The sequence below is a fragment of the Ips typographus genome, linkage group LG1, assembly GCF_016097725.1.
Source record: "Ips typographus isolate SLU linkage group LG1, UJ_Ityp_2.0, whole genome shotgun sequence".
Taxonomy (NCBI): domain Eukaryota; kingdom Metazoa; phylum Arthropoda; class Insecta; order Coleoptera; family Curculionidae; genus Ips; species Ips typographus.
Genome location: NC_138422.1, coordinates 19,373,879 through 19,391,921, shown reverse-complemented (window position 1 = coordinate 19,391,921; position 18,043 = coordinate 19,373,879). Strand labels below are relative to the sequence as shown.

The window sequence follows — 18,043 nt, the reverse complement described above, 5'->3', positions numbered from 1 at the left end:
ACATTGGGGAGTGCAATAGGGCAATTGATAAACTCCTGATTTATGCGGTTGGGGGGTAGGATCTTTGACGTTCAAAAGGAATTACTCTCTGTCGTAGCAAGTTGACTGGATGTATGGGCAACTTTGAAAAAATTGTTAATTTTATGTCATTTGAAAATATTTAGTTTTAGTTGAAGGGAACTGGTACCTAAAAAGGAAATAGAAAACAATTTTTCGTTTTCTGGTTTGCCCTGAGTTAATAGGTATTTGTTAATGAATTTTTTGAGGTGATTGAAAAAAATTTTGTTAACTGAAGTTGCAACCGTTCTCATGCAAGAGATATTCTATATTGCAATTTGTTTCAGACATAGGGATATTGAAAAGACGGTTGAAATGATTGGATTCAAAGGGAATTATAAAGTCAGTACTGATGGGTTTATGGTAAATGGAGAATGTAATGTGGTCATTTGATCTAAGAAATGGTAATTTGTGTGATGACACCATGGTGAATGAAATTGATTCATGCAAGTTATTGATAAATTAAAAAAAAATCTTGGAGTTCAACATGAGAACCACCAAAAACTGATGAAAGCTTCTGCCAGTAAGGGTGTAAGATATAAACCTAGAGCCAGGCCTTTGCTCTGTAAATGAAACTTGTTGTTGAACTTGTAGCGCTTTTCTCGCGGTTTTCTTCGGTTACGTTGCCTCGGGCGCCACCTTCGTTATTTATAGTGGCTGAAGGTCCACTTTGCGGTACCTGGGTAGCCTTTAGACAGCTGGAGAAAAGTTCCAAAGGGTTCGGGAAGAAAACAAAATTAAAACAACTGTTTTCACTAATTGCACTGTATTACGGCTCTCAATACTTACAGTAAATACTCACGGTAACGAATACCCAATGAAACGGAAATTACCTTATACGGTGGTACGGGGAAAGCGTGTAACGATAATGAAAACTACCTACGGACCCTTCACTACTGATTAGCCTGACTACGGTAGATTAAAACTGACTGTGACACGGTGAAAGAACGGCGGTACGGTACGGTTATGTAAAACTGACTATTCGGCGCCGGAATTCGTTCCAAAACCCAATGAGGCCCAATTACGTGACCAGCGGTGTTCCCGTCACTCGACCTAACTTCTAGGTGCCTCTCCCCGATTCCCCGGGGTTCGACAGATAGAGCCTCCGTTGCACACTGTTTCCCCAAGCATGCAACAGAGGTTTGAAGTCTCGTGGCGTTGCCAGTCACACAGCCGCTAATCCCTCCAGTATCCCCAAACCCGTTTACTGCTCCGTTTCCCCGGAGCTAAGCAAACGAGTCACAGGTTTCACCGTTCCCGCTTGCTACACCGTTTCCCCGGTGTTCAACAAACAGGAACAGGACCAGAAGGATTACCTGACTGTTTCACAAACAAAGTAACTGAAGCCGGCGCCGTTTCACCAGAAATACCCTCTAACGGAAAACCCCGGAAAAATATAGCAAATGCCTCAAATGAAAATCCCCGGACAAATTTAGTGAATGCCCCAAATGAAAAATCCCCGGACAAATATAGCAAATGCCCCAAATGAAAATCCCCGGAGAAATACTGAAAATCCCCCAAACGGAAACCCCGGGAAAATACTAAAAATGCCCCAATTTACAGTCTATTAAAATAACTATAGTTAACGGTACGGGTTTTAAACAGCAAACAGAACAAATACCGGACGGTCGGTATGTGTCTATTTTTTACTTACAAATTCGCGGAGATAAGAGATAACGGTCGGCACGGATCGGCTTAGCTGGCTGGTTTCGATCTTTTGATGATCGAAGAATCCCTATTTTCCGGCTCGGGGCCTTCTTTTATACACAAATCCCACGGTGGGGGCTGTTAGTGGCGGTACCCACTCTCAGCGCCCACCGAACCATTTCGAACGGCCCCGGACGGTCCCGATAAAATCGACGCCACGACGGCCTCGGTCTAGCACCCAGCAGTGAAGGTCACGCGTATTTTAACTAAATCAGCGAAAAATTAGTAACTTCGTTACACACCCCCCCTTCTTACGGAAAAAAAAATATTTGTCCCAACATAATTTATATTTTTTTTTATCAAACGAACCAGAAAACGAAAAAAACTAAAAAAAAGAAACTCTAACGGTAATTAACGGTAATTTAAGCTTAACCTAACTTAACCTAATCGACCAAGCGGTGGCGTCTTTCGGTGCACCCACACCGTGGGCAACCCCGGGACGACGATCGGCGGCGAACGGGAGACGGATCGGCGGGCGACCTGCGGGAGCGCGAAGGTCGCGGTGGCGGCGGAGGCGGCAGCGGCTGTGGGCAGCATCGACGGGTGGTGACACCCAGCCTCCCACACTGCGAGCAAAAAAGCAGCGGTGACAGCTGGCACTCCGTCCGGTAGTGCCCCCGGTGACCGCACCTCCAGCACGAGTCGGGGTGCACCGTCACCCGATGGTCCTCCATCCACCTGGTCTCCTCTCGGAGGCGTCGGATTGCCACTGGCGTCTCGGGTCGGCTCGGGGGCGGAATGAAGACCAAACGGCATTACTCGGAACTGGAACAGGCCTCTACCCGGTACGGTAAACGCGGTAATCGGTTTACTTTCTTCCGTCAACGGTACTTGCCAATAACCCTGTTTCAAGTCTATACTAGAAATGTATCTGGCTCTGCGCAGCTTGTCTAGTATTGCGTTGATAAACGGCAACGGGTACGCATCCGGACGAGACACAGAGTTCACTTTCTGAAAATCGATACAGAACCGGTGCTTACCATCCTTTTTCTTGACAATCACCACCGGCGAGCTCCAAGGGCTCATGGAAGGCTCAATAACGTCCTCTTCCAGCATCCGATCAACCTCTGTGTTGATCACTTCCTGCATTTTCGGATTGCGGGGGTGGTATCTTTGTTTTATGGCGTCGCTTTGTGTCAAGTTAATGTGGTGGTAAATCAGCGGTGTTGTGCCCTCTATTGACTCAAAACCGGGTAGTTCGGCGGCCAAAAAGTTCTGAAGTCGGTCCTCTTCATCGGCGGTTAGCAACAGTTTCGGCGGTGCGGTAAGACCCAACGGACTGCATGGAAGAGGCAGCGGTACCACGGTAACCTGACTGGTGCTTAGATCAATCTGAAAAGCATGTTGTTTTAACAAATCCATGCCAAACACAACGTCGGAAGTGAGATTTGGCAAATAGCTCAGATCTGCCTGCAAACTAAGATCATTAATAGAGACGGTAAGCCGGAAAGCTTCGGTGATCTTGACCACGCCTCCACTAGCAACTTGAGCGGAGCTGGTGTGCGGGGTGATCTGTTGCGAACGTTTAGCAACACACAACTCCCTAACGGCGTCACCTATGAAAGAATGAGCTGCTCCGGTATCTATTAATGCCCTAAACGGTGTTTCTAAAATTGTAACAGGCAGGTGCGGACGGCAATCTTCTTTTGTACGGACAGGCAAGGTTTCGGTTTGACGGTGCTGGACGGACCTTGCTGCAATGCAACACCGATCTAGTTTCCCGTCCGGCAGGTGCAATCCCGGCTCAATACACCGGCCTTGCCACAACGGGAGCAAAACAGCCTTGCCTGGTTTCTGCAGGCCGAACGGTAATGGCCTTTTTGACCGCAGTTCCAGCATTGAGGGCCGTTATCCGTAGCCTGTTGGCTTGGTCCGGCTCGTTCTTCGGTCCCAGTGGATGGTCTAGCTGGCGGCACTGTCGTTGGCCTAATTGTCCGGTTTCCTTGATTTTCTGTAAATTGACGGGTGTTAGTAAAATTTCGGGGCCCTGAGAAAGGCCGTGACGACGGTATGGAGGCGGGAATTATCGGCGGCGGCGGTGAGTGCAGCTCCTTGAACAATAGTTCGGTTTCTCGAACCGATCGGGCAAAGCTGGTGCGATCCGAAAAATCGCCCCGACGGATTTGTTGTCGGTACTCCGGCAACAAATTACGATAGAGCCACCTCAGCTCTTCTTCCGGGCTAATTCCCCCATGACGGCGGATTAACGTCTGCAGCTCAGTTATATACGCACCAGCCGATTCATTCGGTCGCTGACGTCGCCGACTGATTTCCAGCTCCAAATCTTCGGCATAATTTATGGGGAAGTAGAAGCTGCGAAAATCAGCCAGAAACTGCCCCCAGGATCGCCAACTTCCTCTGTTGTTACGGAACCACAAAGCGGCCTCACCCTGTAACAAATCAGGCATATGTGGCAATAAAACGTCCATGGAAATGCCTTGAGCGTCACAGAGCTCTTGGACACGCTCCACAAATGCAACGGGGTCGTTTCGGCCATCAAAGTACACTTTCCAGTTGTGTACTTGCACATGGGCAGTCGGCGGCGGTACGGTGGTAAACGGGGATCCAGAAACGGCGGGCGGTGAGTGAACGGTCGGCGGCAGGGCAAACGGGACGGCTGGCAAGCCTGTCATAGTGACAGGAGGCGTTGTCACCACAGAAGTACCTGTAACAGTCGTAAAATACCGGGTGGTCGTCGACGTTACGGCGGTAGTGGTTGGCGGTGACAGTGGGTGGTTTGGAAACCCAACAACCGGTACTGCAGGAAACGCAAACTGTTGCAAGTGTGGGGACGGTGTTGCCACACCCTCACGCATGTAACGCACCAGTCGTCTACGCAACATTTCCACGGTCCCAGTCACATCCAGGCAAAACTTACTGAGTTGACCCTGCAACTCTTCCTTTTTCAACCCGTAAATCCAACTCACCCTCACGTCAGTCGGTCCCGGTACTACTGACAACTCCATGTTGTCGCTGTCTCGACCCTCGGTCACTCCACCAGCGGCCCTGTCTCCGCTGTAGCCTTCCTCGTCCATTTCTCTTCAGCTAAAGAAAACCGGCAAAAGAAAACAGTCTATAATAAAGGGGAAAAAAAAAAAATCGGTCCCTGCTCGGGCGCCAAATTTGTAGCGCTTTTCTCGCGGTTTTCTTCGGTTACGTTGCCTCGGGCGCCACCTTCGTTATTTATAGTGGCTGAAGGTCCACTTTGCGGTACCTGGGTAGCCTTTAGACAGCTGGAGAAAAGTTCCAAAGGGTTCGGGAAGAAAACAAAATTAAAACAACTGTTTTCACTAATTGCACTGTATTACGGCTCTCAATACTTACAGTAAATACTCACGGTAACGAATACCCAATGAAACGGAAATTACCTTATACGGTGGTACGGGGAAAGCGTGTAACGATAATGAAAACTACCTACGGACCCTTCACTACTGATTAGCCTGACTACGGTAGATTAAAACTGACTGTGACACGGTGAAAGAACGGCGGTACGGTACGGTTATGTAAAACTGACTATTCGGCGCCGGAATTCGTTCCAAAACCCAATGAGGCCCAATTACGTGACCAGCGGTGTTCCCGTCACTCGACCTAACTTCTAGGTGCCTCTCCCCGATTCCCCGGGGTTCGACAGATAGAGCCTCCGTTGCACACTGTTTCCCCAAGCTTGGATATCTCTATCAAAGCACTAAGTCAAGCAACAAGAGAAGGTGGACCAATGAAATTGTTACTTACCGTCTGGGCTAACACCCCATTAAATGATATGTAGATGGGTCCAAGACACACAAGTGAACCGGAGCAGGAGTGTTTGGGCCAAGAACCAAATACTCGGAGCCAATGAAAAACCCCAGTCTTTCAGGCGGAAATTCACGCAATAGAAAGATGCGCTCAGTTTAGCATTGACAACGGCTATCGTAAGCAGGATATTGCAAATTTGACCGATAGTCCAGCAGTCATAACAGCGCTGAGCTCAACCATAGTCAGCTCTAAAATGGTATGGGAAAGTCTAGGCAAACCCAATAAACTAGACAGAAATAGTAAAGCTATCTTGCTGTGAGTTACAGGACACAGAGGAATTGAGGAAAATGAGAAAGCCAACATTCTGGCTAAAAAAGGGACTGATACTTCTTTTACAGGACCAGAACCCTTCTGTGGCTTGGAGGATGGCACCTGTAAACACGAGATCAAATTGAAGGAGGAACACGAAAGAGCCAAGCTCTGGGAACAACTCACTGAACTGGCGCACTCTAAGAAACTTCTTGGAGGTTACAACCGGGGAAAGGAGTAAAGAATTTGTAAACTTGAGCAAGAAAAACCTACGCTTCCTCACAGATCTCAGGACCCTGCGCCTGAAGTGGATAGGTCCAGGAAAACAGAGAGACTGCAGATTCTGTGGGGATGAGGAAGAGACTCCTGAACTCCTGCTTTGTAAATATGATGCAGTCTCAAACATATTAAACATAATGATCAGCTTGTTTGGTAGCAGCAAGGAAGCATTTGCGGACCCATGTTCATAGAACATTTTCGACTCGAATTTACCAAAATAACACGTAGTGAAATTTAGTCCCTTACCTCGCGGGACACCCTGTATGTATAAAGTGCAGTACATTGGGGAGTGCAATAGGGCAATTGATAAACTCCTGATTTATGCGGTTGGGGGGTAGGATCTTTGACGTTCAAAAGGAATTACTCTCTGTCGTAGCAAGTTGACTGGATGTATGGGCAACTTTGAAAAAATTGTTAATTTTATGTCATTTGAAAATATTTAGTTTTAGTTGAAGGGAACTGGTACCTAAAAAGGAAATAGAAAACAATTTTTCGTTTTCTGGTTTGCCCTGAGTTAATAGGTATTTGTTAATGAATTTTTTGAGGTGATTGAAAAAAATTTTGTTAACTGAAGTTGCAACCGTTCTCATGCAAGAGATATTCTATATTGCAATTTGTTTCAGACATAGGGATATTGAAAAGACGGTTGAAATGATTGGATTCAAAGGGAATTATAAAGTCAGTACTGATGGGTTTATGGTAAATGGAGAATGTAATGTGGTCATTTGATCTAAGAAATGGTAATTTGTGTGATGACACCATGGTGAATGAAATTGATTCATGCAAGTTATTGATAAATTAAAAAAAAATCTTGGAGTTCAACATGAGAACCACCAAAAACTGATGAAAGCTTCTGCCAGTAAGGGTGTAAGATATAAACCTAGAGCCAGGCCTTTGCTCTGTAAATGAAACTTGTTGTTGAACTTGTAGCGCTTTTCTCGCGGTTTTCTTCGGTTACGTTGCCTCGGGCGCCACCTTCGTTATTTATAGTGGCTGAAGGTCCACTTTGCGGTACCTGGGTAGCCTTTAGACAGCTGGAGAAAAGTTCCAAAGGGTTCGGGAAGAAAACAAAATTAAAACAACTGTTTTCACTAATTGCACTGTATTACGGCTCTCAATACTTACAGTAAATACTCACGGTAACGAATACCCAATGAAACGGAAATTACCTTATACGGTGGTACGGGGAAAGCGTGTAACGATAATGAAAACTACCTACGGACCCTTCACTACTGATTAGCCTGACTACGGTAGATTAAAACTGACTGTGACACGGTGAAAGAACGGCGGTACGGTACGGTTATGTAAAACTGACTATTCGGCGCCGGAATTCGTTCCAAAACCCAATGAGGCCCAATTACGTGACCAGCGGTGTTCCCGTCACTCGACCTAACTTCTAGGTGCCTCTCCCCGATTCCCCGGGGTTCGACAGATAGAGCCTCCGTTGCACACTGTTTCCCCAAGCATGCAACAGAGGTTTGAAGTCTCGTGGCGTTGCCAGTCACACAGCCGCTAATCCCTCCAGTATCCCCAAACCCGTTTACTGCTCCGTTTCCCCGGAGCTAAGCAAACGAGTCACAGGTTTCACCGTTCCCGCTTGCTACACCGTTTCCCCGGTGTTCAACAAACAGGAACAGGACCAGAAGGATTACCTGACTGTTTCACAAACAAAGTAACTGAAGCCGGCGCCGTTTCACCAGAAATACCCTCTAACGGAAAACCCCGGAAAAATATAGCAAATGCCTCAAATGAAAATCCCCGGACAAATTTAGTGAATGCCCCAAATGAAAAATCCCCGGACAAATATAGCAAATGCCCCAAATGAAAATCCCCGGAGAAATACTGAAAATCCCCCAAACGGAAACCCCGGGAAAATACTAAAAATGCCCCAATTTACAGTCTATTAAAATAACTATAGTTAACGGTACGGGTTTTAAACAGCAAACAGAACAAATACCGGACGGTCGGTATGTGTCTATTTTTTACTTACAAATTCGCGGAGATAAGAGATAACGGTCGGCACGGATCGGCTTAGCTGGCTGGTTTCGATCTTTTGATGATCGAAGAATCCCTATTTTCCGGCTCGGGGCCTTCTTTTATACACAAATCCCACGGTGGGGGCTGTTAGTGGCGATACCCACTCTCAGCGCCCACCGAACCATTTCGAACGGCCCCGGACGGTCCCGATAAAATCGACGCCACGACGGCCTCGGTCTAGCACCCAGCAGTGAAGGTCACGCGTATTTTAACTAAATCAGCGAAAAATTAGTAACTTCGTTACAAACTGGTTGAAGAAGTTCTGATCCAGTACCAAGGACACTAAGGTTAATAAGTTGAACACGTATTAACCTTAGTGTCCTTAGTACTGAATCAGAACTCCAGGAAGGGGTATAAACTTTCAGAAACATACAGCAAATCCTGAAGTAAGGCTATGCAATCGGATGGCGAGATACTGGGGAAAAGGTTGGAGAAATCAAGGGAGACCATTACTGCAGATATAGGGATAGTTAGTATTTAAGTTATGAGCAAAGAACAAAAAAATTTTTGTTGGAGTATTTACTTTTAAATTGGGTGGTTTTTGGTTGGTGGGAAGGTGATGGCAAGAAGAAACACAAAAGGAAATTACAGGTGTTATTGGAATGTCAGGTTTGTCGATTTTAAGGAGAACGTAAAGTTTGGGAACAGATGGGTTTGCAATAGATATGATTCTATATTTATTGAAACCTAATGGTACTAGTGTGGTTTGGACTCTAATAGTGGATTTGAATTTCACCAGAAATCGGTTTAAAATGGTAGAGTTTTGAAGGAATCTGAGTTAAGGAAGTCTGAAACCTTGCCCACATACCAAGTTATGTCAAGAACTACCACGCAGTTCTTCAGTTTTTTCTACTTCAGTCTGATTTTTCTGCACAACGTGGACAAGTTCCTGTTCTCTAAAGTGTAACGGGAAAAACTAGCTGAAGAGAGATTACTAGTGTAGAACCATTTAAGGTGGACTGATGAATGTATTGCACCTTGTAATGTTTCAGAAAAGCCTCTGGAAATTATGTTTTCTAAATAATGGAAAAGTACGTGTAGATCTCTGACTTTAAGTTTGAAGGTGAAGTTATATTTTAGTCCTAGTAGTTAGTAGTCTTCAAAATACTTATATCATTTTGGGATAGAACAGAATTTGAGATGACCTTAGAGTAAAAATACTAGAGGACGATACTAGACTAAGCTCCTGAGCAAGATGTTATAAGAAAATGGTGGTTGTTATGTACCACTATGTGGGGAATCCGAGGGGGAGGAGGGTGTTAGGTTTAGGTTGGAAGTTTACTGATAAAGTTGGTCAAGTGTTGGCACTGGTAGGGTGTTTAGTTCCGATAGTTTGCGGCGTAGAACTTCAAACTTGTGGTCTCCCATGTCATTTACATAGTTCAACAAAGAATGGTGTAAAGTGTCAAATTCGACGGGGTGCAAAAGGCTGGTTAGTTTGAAATACACTTAAGTTTAAGGTCAGTGTTACTAAGTTGAAAATATAAACTCTTAATTTTATCCTTGATCCAGACACTTGTAGTAAAGTTGGATGGCTTTTTTTGAAGAAGTTATTTTTGAAAAATTTTGTGAAGAAGCCGGGTTAATAGATTTTCCCTACTAAAATTAATTAATTAAATTATTTATTTGGTTGATACTATCATTTATGGTAGTAAAAAAAGAAAATACAAAAACCACTAGAGTAGATAACAAAATAGGTTTAATAATTTGAATATATAACAAAAAAAATTAATAACAAATCTCAAGTCTACAACATTCGTAAAACTTGCAATATTTTTATCATTTTAGGTAGCAAAATCCTTTCCACTAGATGCTAGTATCACAGAAATTAAAGCAGATTATCTTCACAACAGCCGCGTATAAAAATATCATTCAAGTTTAATTGACATGTACAAATATACATAATAAATACTGTAAACAATTAAATATTTGTCCTTTCACATTGCTAATATTGAATACATAATACAGAACTTAACTTGATTAAGTTATCAAATCACATTTTGGAAGAAGGTTGAAATAAGTAGGCATAACATTATGATGTTACTATTGATATTGGACAATTTTGCACTTCCTGAAGCAGGAGGAGGTCTAGGAGTTCTTACTGTTGTAGTCCCTGTAGATGCTGTGGTAGGATAAGTGGTTGGAGTTGTATCATTTTGGCTCGTACTTGAGTCAGTGCTTGAACTAGTTGTATTTGAAGTGGTTGTAGGTGAAAGTGTTGTTGTAGTTGTTTCACTGGTGGTTGTGGTTGGGCGAGCGGTAGTTGAAGCATCTGACGTAGTTGTAGAAGATATTTCGGTTGTTGAAGTTTCTGACGAGTTGGTAGTATGTGGTGTAGTGTCAGTTTCTTTTGAAGTTACAGTAGTTGATTCAGTATCTGAGCCACTGGTAGGAACTTCAGTCTTACTTGAAGTCGAGGTATCGGTAGTTGATTCGGTGGAGGACTTATCTGTGCTGCTAGTCGTGATAACTGGAGGTGTAGTATCAGTGGTGCTATGTATAGTAGTTTCAGTAGTACTATTAGTGGTTAGCTCTATACTAGACTCTGTTGTTGTCCAAGTTGTGCTTTCCGTGGTACTATCAGGAATCAGCTCTGTGGTCGAAGCAACAGAACTGTTTGCAGTAATGTCTGTTGTATGTCCGCCAGTAATTTCTGTAGTACTATCACTGTCTGCTTCTGTGGTAGTTTTTACTGTAGTACTATCAGTACAGCTCTCCGTGATGGTTCCAACTGTTGTTTCTGTACCACTATCACTGACTACTTCGTCAGTAGTTGCATCTGCGGTTTCTGTAGTACTAGCAGTGCCTCTCTCTGTCGTTTCTGTAGTACTCTCTGTGGTAGTAACATCTGTTGTTTCTGTAGTACTATCGGTGCCACTCTCTGTTGTTTCGGTAGCACTATCTGTGTCACTTTCTGTGGTAGTAACATCTGTTGTTTCTGTAGTACTATCGGTGCCACTTTCTGTTGTTTCTGTAGTACTATCAGTGCCACTTTCTGTGGTAGTAGCATCTGTTGTTTCTGTGGTAATATCCGTGACACTTTCTATTGTTTCTGTAGTACTGTCGGTGCCACTCTCTGTTGTTTCTGTAGTACTGTCAGTAGCACTTCCTGTGGTAGAAGCATCTGTTGTTTCTGTAGTACTATCAGAGCCACTTTCTGTGGTAGTAGCATTTGCTGTTTCTGTAGTACTATCGGTGCCACTTTCTGTTGTTTCTGTACTACTATCAGTGCCACTTTCTGTGGTAGTAGCATCTGTTGTTTCTGTGGTAATATCCGTGACACTTTCTATTGTTTCTGTAGTACTGTCGGTGCCACTCTCTGTTGTTTCTGTAGTACTGTCAGTAGCACTTCCTGTGGTAGAAGCAAATGTTGTTTCTGTAGTACTATCAGAGCCACTTTCTGTGGTAGTAGCATCTGTTGTTTCTGTGGTAATATCCGTGACACTTTCTGTTGTTTCTGTAGTACTGTCAGTAGCACTTCCTGTGGTAGAAGCATCTGTTGTTTCTGTAGTACTATCAGAGCCACTTTCTGTGGTAGTAGCATCTGTTGTTTCTGTGGTAATATCCGTGACACTTTCTATTGTTTCTGTAGTACTGTCGGTGCCACTCTCTGTTGATTCTGTAGTACTATCAGTGCCGCTTTCTGTGGTAGTAGCATCTGTTGTTTCTGTAGTACTCTCGGTGCCACTCTCTGTTGTTTCTGTAGTACTATCAGTGCCACTTTCTGTGGTTGAAGCATTAGTTGATTCTGTGGTAATTTTCGTGCCACTTTCTGTTGTTTCTGTAGTACTATCGGTGCCACTCTCTGTTATTTCTGTAGTACTATCAGTGCCACTTTCTGTTGATTCTGTAGTACTATCAGTGCCCCTTTCTGTGGTAGTAGCATCTGTTGTTTCTGTAGTACTTTCGGTGCCACTTTCTGTTGTCTCTGTAGTACTATCGGTGCCGCTTTCTGTGGTAGAAGCATCAGTTGTTTCTGTGGTACTATCAGTGCCACTTTGTGTTGTTTCTGTAGTACTATCGGTGCCACTCTCTGATATTTCTGTAGTACTATCAGTGCCACTTTCTGTTGATTCTGTAGTACTATCAGTGCCGCTTTCTGTGGTAGTAGCATCTGTTGTTTCTGTAGTACTTTCGGTGCCACTTTCTGTTGTTTCTGTAGTACTATCGGTGCCACTCTCTGTTGTTTCTGTAGTACTATCAGTGGCACTTCCTGTGGTAGAAGCATCTGTTGTTTCTGTAGTACTATCGGTGTCACTTTCTGTTGTTTCTGTGGTACTTTCAGTGCCAATTTCAGTAGTCGTTGCATCTGTTGTTTCTGTAGTACTATCGCTGCCACTCTCTGTTCTTTCTGTAGTACTATCGGTGTCACTTTCTGTTGTTTCTATAGTACTGTCAGTGCCAATTTCTGTGGTAGTAGCATCTGTTGTCTCTGTAGTACTATCGGTGCCACTCCCTGTTGTTTCTGTAGTACTGTCAGTGCCGCTTTCTGTGGTAGCAGCATCTGTTGTTTCTGTAGTACTATCGGTGCCACTTTCTGTTGTTTCTGTGGTACTGTCAGTGCCGCTTTCTGTGGTAGCAGCATCTGTTGTCTCTGTAGTACTATCGGTGCCGCTTCCTGTGGTAGAAGCATCTGTTGTTTCTGTAGTACTATCGGTGTCACTTTCTGTTGTTTCTGTGGTACTTTCAGTGCCAATTTCAGTAGTCGTTGCATCTGTTGTTTCTGTAGTACTATCGATGCCACTCTCTGTTGTTTCTGTAGTACTATCAGTGCCGCTTTCTGTGGTAGAAGCGTCTGTTGTTTCTGTAGTACTGTCAGTGCCAATTTCTGTGGTAGTAGCATCTGTTGTCTCTGTAGTACTGTCGGTGCCACTCTCTGTTGTTTCTGTAGTACTATCAGTGCCACTTTCTGTGGTAGAAGCATAAGTTGTTTCTGTGGTAATTTTCGTGCCACTTTCTGTTGTTTCTGTAGTACTATCGGTGCTACTCTCTGTTATTTCTGTAGTACTATCAGTGCCACTTTCTGTTGTCTCTGTAGTACTATCGGTTCCGCTTTCTGTGGTAGAAGCATCAGTTGTTTCTGTGGTACTATCGGTGTCACTTTCTGTTGTTTCCGTAGTACTACCAGAGCCACTTTGTGTTGTTTCTGCAGTACTATCGGTGCCACTCTCTGTTATTTCTATAGTACTATCAGTGCCACTCTCTGTTATTTCTGTAATACTATCAGTGCCACTTTCTGTTGATTCTGTAGTACTATCAGTGCCGCTTTCTGTGGTAGTAGCATCTGTTGTTTCTGTAGTACTGTCGGTGCCACTCTCTGTTGTTTCTGTAGTACTATCAGTGCCACTTTCTGTGGTAGAAGCATAAGTTGTTTCTGTGGTAATTTTCGTGCCACTTTCTGTTGTTTCTGTAGTACTATCGGTGCTACTCTCTGTCATTTCTGTAGTACTATCAGTGCCACTTTCTGTTGATTCTGTAGTACTATCAGTGCCGCTTTCTGTGGTAGTAGCATCTGTTGATTCTGTAGTACTTTCGGTGCCACTTTCTGTTGTCTCTGTAGTACTATCGGTTCCGCTTTCTGTGGTAGAAGCATCAGTTGTTTCTGTGGTACTATCGGTGTCACTTTCTGTTGTTTCTGTGGTACTTTCAGTGCCAATTTCAGTAGTCGTTGCATCTGTTGTTTCTGTAGTACTATCGATGCCACTCTCTGTTGTTTCTGTAGTACTATCAGTGCCACTTTCTGTGGTAGCAGCATCTGTTGTCTCTGTAGTACTATCGGTGCCACTCCCTGTTGTTTCTGTAGTACTGTCAGTGCCGCTTCCTGTGGTAGAAGCATCTGTTGTTTCTGTAGTACTATCGGTGTCACTTTCTGTTGTTTCTGTGGTACTTTCAGTGCCAATTTCAGTAGTCGTTGCATCTGTTGTTTCTGTAGTACTATCGATGCCACTCTCTGTTGTTTCTGTAGTACTATCAGTGCCGCTTTCTGTGGTAGAAGCGTCTGTTGTTTCTGTAGTACTGTCAGTGCCAATTTCTGTGGTAGTAGCATCTGTTGTCTCTGTAGTACTATCGGTGCCACTCCCTGTTGTTTCTGTAGTACTGTCAGTGCCGCTCTCTGTGGTAGCAGCATCTGTTGTTTCTGCAGTACTATCGATGCCACTCTCTGTTGTTTCTGTAGTACTATCGATGCCACTCTCTGTTGTTTCTGTAGTACTATCAGTGCCGCTTTCTGTGGTAGAAGCGTCTGTTGTTTCTGAAGTACTGTCAGTGCCAATTTCTGTGGTAGTAGCATCTGTTGTTTCTGTAGTACTACCGGTGCCACTTTCTGTTTTTTCCGTAGTACTATCAGTGCCACTTTCTGTTGTTTCTGTGGTACTTTCAGTGCCAATTTCTGTAGTCGTTGCATCTGTTGTTTCTGTAGTACTATCGGTGTCACTTTCTGTTGTTTCTGTGGTACTTTCAGTGCCAATTTCAGTAGTCGTTGCATCTGTTGTTTCTGTAGTACTATCGATGCCACTCTCTGTTGTTTCTGTAGTACTATCAGAGCCGCTTTCTGTGGTAGAAGCGTCTGTTGTTTCTGTAGTACTGTCAGTGCCAATTTCTGTGGTAGTAGCATCTTTTGTCTCTGTAGTACTATCGGTGCCACTCCCTGTTGTTTCTGTAGTACTGTCAGTGCCGCTCTCTGTGGTAGCAGCATCTGTTGTTTCTGTAGTACTATCGATGCCACTTTCTGTTGTTTCTGTAGTACTGTCAGTGCCAATTTCTGTGGTAGTAGCATCTGTTGTTTCTGTAGTACTATCGGTGTCACTTTCTGTTGTTTCTGTGGTACTTTCAGTGCCAATTTCAGTAGTCGTTGCATCTGTTGTTTCTGTGGTACTATCGGTGTCACTTTCTGTTGTACTATCGGTGCCACTTTCTGTTGTTTCCGTAGTACTATCGGTGCCACTTTCTGTTGTTTCTGTAGTACTATCGGTGTCACTTTCTGTTGTTTCTGTAGTACGGTCAGTGCCAATTTCTGTGGTAGTAGCATCTGCTGTTTCTGTAGTACTACCGGTGCCACTTTCTGTTTTTTCCGTAGTACTGTCAGTGCCAATTTCTGTGGTAGTAGCATCTTTTGTCTCTGTAGTACTATCGGTGCCACTCCCTGTTGTTTCTGTAGTACTGTCAGTGCCGCTCTCTGTGGTAGCAGCATCTGTTATTTCTGTAGTACTATCGGTGCCACTTTCTGTTATTTCTGTAGTACTATCAGTGCCGCTTTCTGTGGTAGAAGCATCAGTTGTTTCTGTGGTACTATCAGTGCCACTTTCTGTTGTTTCTGTGGTACTTTCAGTGCCAATTTCAGTAGTCGTTGCATCTGTTGTTTCTGTAGTACTATCGGTGTCACTTTCTGTTGTTTCTGTGGTACTTTCAGTGCCAATTTCAGTAGTCGTTGCATCTGTTGTTTCTGTGGTACTATCTATGCCACTTTCTGTTGTTTCTGTAGTACTGTCAGTGCCGATTTCTGTGGTAGTAGCATCTGTTGTTTCTGTAGTACTATCGGTGTCACTTTCTGTTGTTTCTGTGGTACTTTCAGTGCCAATTTCAGTAGTCGTTGCATCTGTTGTTTCTGTGGTACTATCGGTGCCACTTTCTGCTGTTTCTGTAGTACTGTCAGTGCCAATTTCTGTGGTAGTAGCATCTGTTGTTTCTGTGGTACTATCGGTGTCACTTTCTGTTGTACTATCGGTGCCACTTTCTGTTGTTTCCGTAGTACTATCGGTGCCACCTTCTGTTGTTTCTGTAGTACTATCGGTGTCACTTTCTGTTGTTTCTGTAGTACGGTCAGTGCCAATTTCTGTGGTAGTAGCATCTGCTGTTTCTGTAGTACTATCGGTGCCACTTTCTGTTGTTTCTGTAGTACTGTCAGTGCCAATTTCTGTGGTAGCAGCATCTGTTGTTTCTGTGGTACTATCGGTGTCACTTTCTGTTGTTTCTGTAGTACTGTCAGTGCCAATTTCTGTTGTTTCTGTAGTACTATCAGTGCCGCTTTCTGTGGTAGAAGCATCAGTTGTTTCTGTGGTACTATCGGTGCCACTTTCTGTTGTTTCCGTAGTACTGTCAGTGCCAATTTCTGTGGTAGTAGCATCTGTTGTTTCTGTAGTACTACCGGTGCCACTTTCTGTTTTTTCCGTAGTACTATCAGTGCCACTTTCTGTTGTTTCTGTGGTACTTTCAGTGCCAATTTCAGTAGTCGTTGCATCTGTTGTTTCGGTAGTACTATCGGTGTCACTTTCTGTTGTTTCTGTGGTACTTTCAGTGCCAATTTCAGTAGTCGTTGCATCTGTTGTTTCTGTGGTACTATCTATGCCACTTTCTGTTGTTTCTGTAGTACTGTCAGTGCCAATTTCTGTGGTAGTAGCATCTGTTGTTTCTGTAGTACTATCGGTGTCACTTTCTGTTGTTTCTGTGGTACTTTCAGTGCCAATTTCAGTAGTCGTTGCATCTGTTGTTTCTGTGGTACTATCGGTGCCACTTTCTGCTGTTTCTGTAGTACTGTCAGTGCCAATTTCTGTGGTAGTAGTATCTGTTGTTTCTGTGGTACTATCGGTGTCACTTTCTGTTGTACTATCGGTGCCACTTTCTGTTGTTTCCGTAGTACTATCGGTGCCACTTTCTGTTGTTTCTGTAGTACTATCGGTGTCACTTTCTGTTGTTTCTGTAGTACGGTCAGTGCCAATTTCTGTGGTAGTAGCATCTGCTGTTTCTGTAGTACTATCGGTGCCACTTTCTGTTGTTTCTGTAGTACTGTCAGTGCCAATTTCTGTGGTAGCAGCATCTGTTGTTTCTGTGGTACTATCGGTGTCACTTTCTGTTGTTTCTGTAGTACTGTCAGTGCCAATTTCTGTTGTTTCTGTAGTACTATCAGTGCCGCTTTCTGTGGTAGAAGCATCAGTTGTTTCTGTGGTACTATCGGTGCCACTTTCTGTTGTTTCCGTAGTACTATCAGTGCCACTTTCTGTTGTTTCTGTGGTACTTTCAGTGCCGCTTTCTGTGGTAGAAGCATCAGTTGTTTCTGTGGTACTATCGGTGCCACTTTCTGTTGTTTCCGTAGTACTATCAGTGCCACTTTCTGTTGTTTCTGTGGTACTTTCAGTGCCAATTTCAGTAGTCGTTGCATCTGTTGTTTCTGTAGTACTATCAGTGCCACTTTCTGTTGTTTCTGTGGTACTTTCAGTGCCAATTTCAGTAGTCGTCGCATCAGTTGTTTCTGTTGTACTATGGGTGTCACTTTCTGTTGTTTCTGTAGTACTATCGGTGCCACTTTCTGTTGTTTCTGTAGTACTATCAGTGCCGCTTTCTGTGGTAGAAGCATCAGTTGTTTCTGTGGTACTATCGGTGCCACTTTCTGTTGTTTCCGTAGTACTATCAGTGCCACTTTCTGTTGTTTCTGTAGTACTTTCAGTGCCAATTTCAGTAGTCGTTGCATCTGTTGTTTCTGTAGTACTATCAGTGCCACTTTCTGTTGTTTCTGTGGTACTTTCAGTGCCAATTTCAGTAGTCGTTGCATCTGTTGTTTCTGTAGTACTATCGGTGTCACTTTCTGTTGTTTCTGTGGTACTTTCTGTGCCAATTTCAGTAGTCGTTGCATCTGTTGTTTCTGTTGTACTATCGGTGTCACTTTCTGTTGTTTCTGTAGTACTATCAGTGCCGCTTTCTGTGGTAGTAGCATCTGTTGTTTCTGCAGTACTATCGGTGCCACTTTCTGTTGTTTCTGAAGTACTGTCAGTGTCAATTTCTGTGGTAGTAGCATCTGTTGTTTCTGTTGTACTATCGGTGTCACTTTCTGTTGTTTCTGTAGTACTATGGGTGCCACTTTCTGTTATTTCTGTAGTACTATCAGTGCCGCTTTCTGTTGTAGAAGCATCAGTTGTTTCTGTGGTAC

The 18,043-nt window shown here is 43.9% G+C and overlaps 2 protein-coding genes across 2 annotated transcripts in view; one reads left to right on the top strand and one right to left on the bottom strand.

The window, feature by feature from the left end:
• LOC145731918 (trissin receptor-like) overlaps positions 1 to 18,043 on the top strand; it is a 394,457-nt gene that overhangs the window by 305,488 nt on the left and 70,926 nt on the right. The gene's annotated exons all lie outside the window — the stretch shown is intronic.
• The window catches only part of LOC145734816 (uncharacterized), a 47,546-nt gene continuing 39,309 nt past the window's right edge, over positions 9,807 to 18,043 (bottom strand). Inside the window, exons 20-22 of the mRNA XM_081988462.1 lie at positions 16,082 to 17,401; positions 15,365 to 15,484; positions 9,807 to 15,298 (exon numbers count right to left, since the gene is read on the bottom strand). Coding sequence (XP_081844588.1) covers positions 10,113 to 15,298; positions 15,365 to 15,484; positions 16,082 to 17,401 — 6,626 coding nt within the window. The 3' untranslated portion in view covers positions 9,807 to 10,112. The remainder of the gene's footprint in view (positions 15,299 to 15,364; positions 15,485 to 16,081; positions 17,402 to 18,043) is intronic.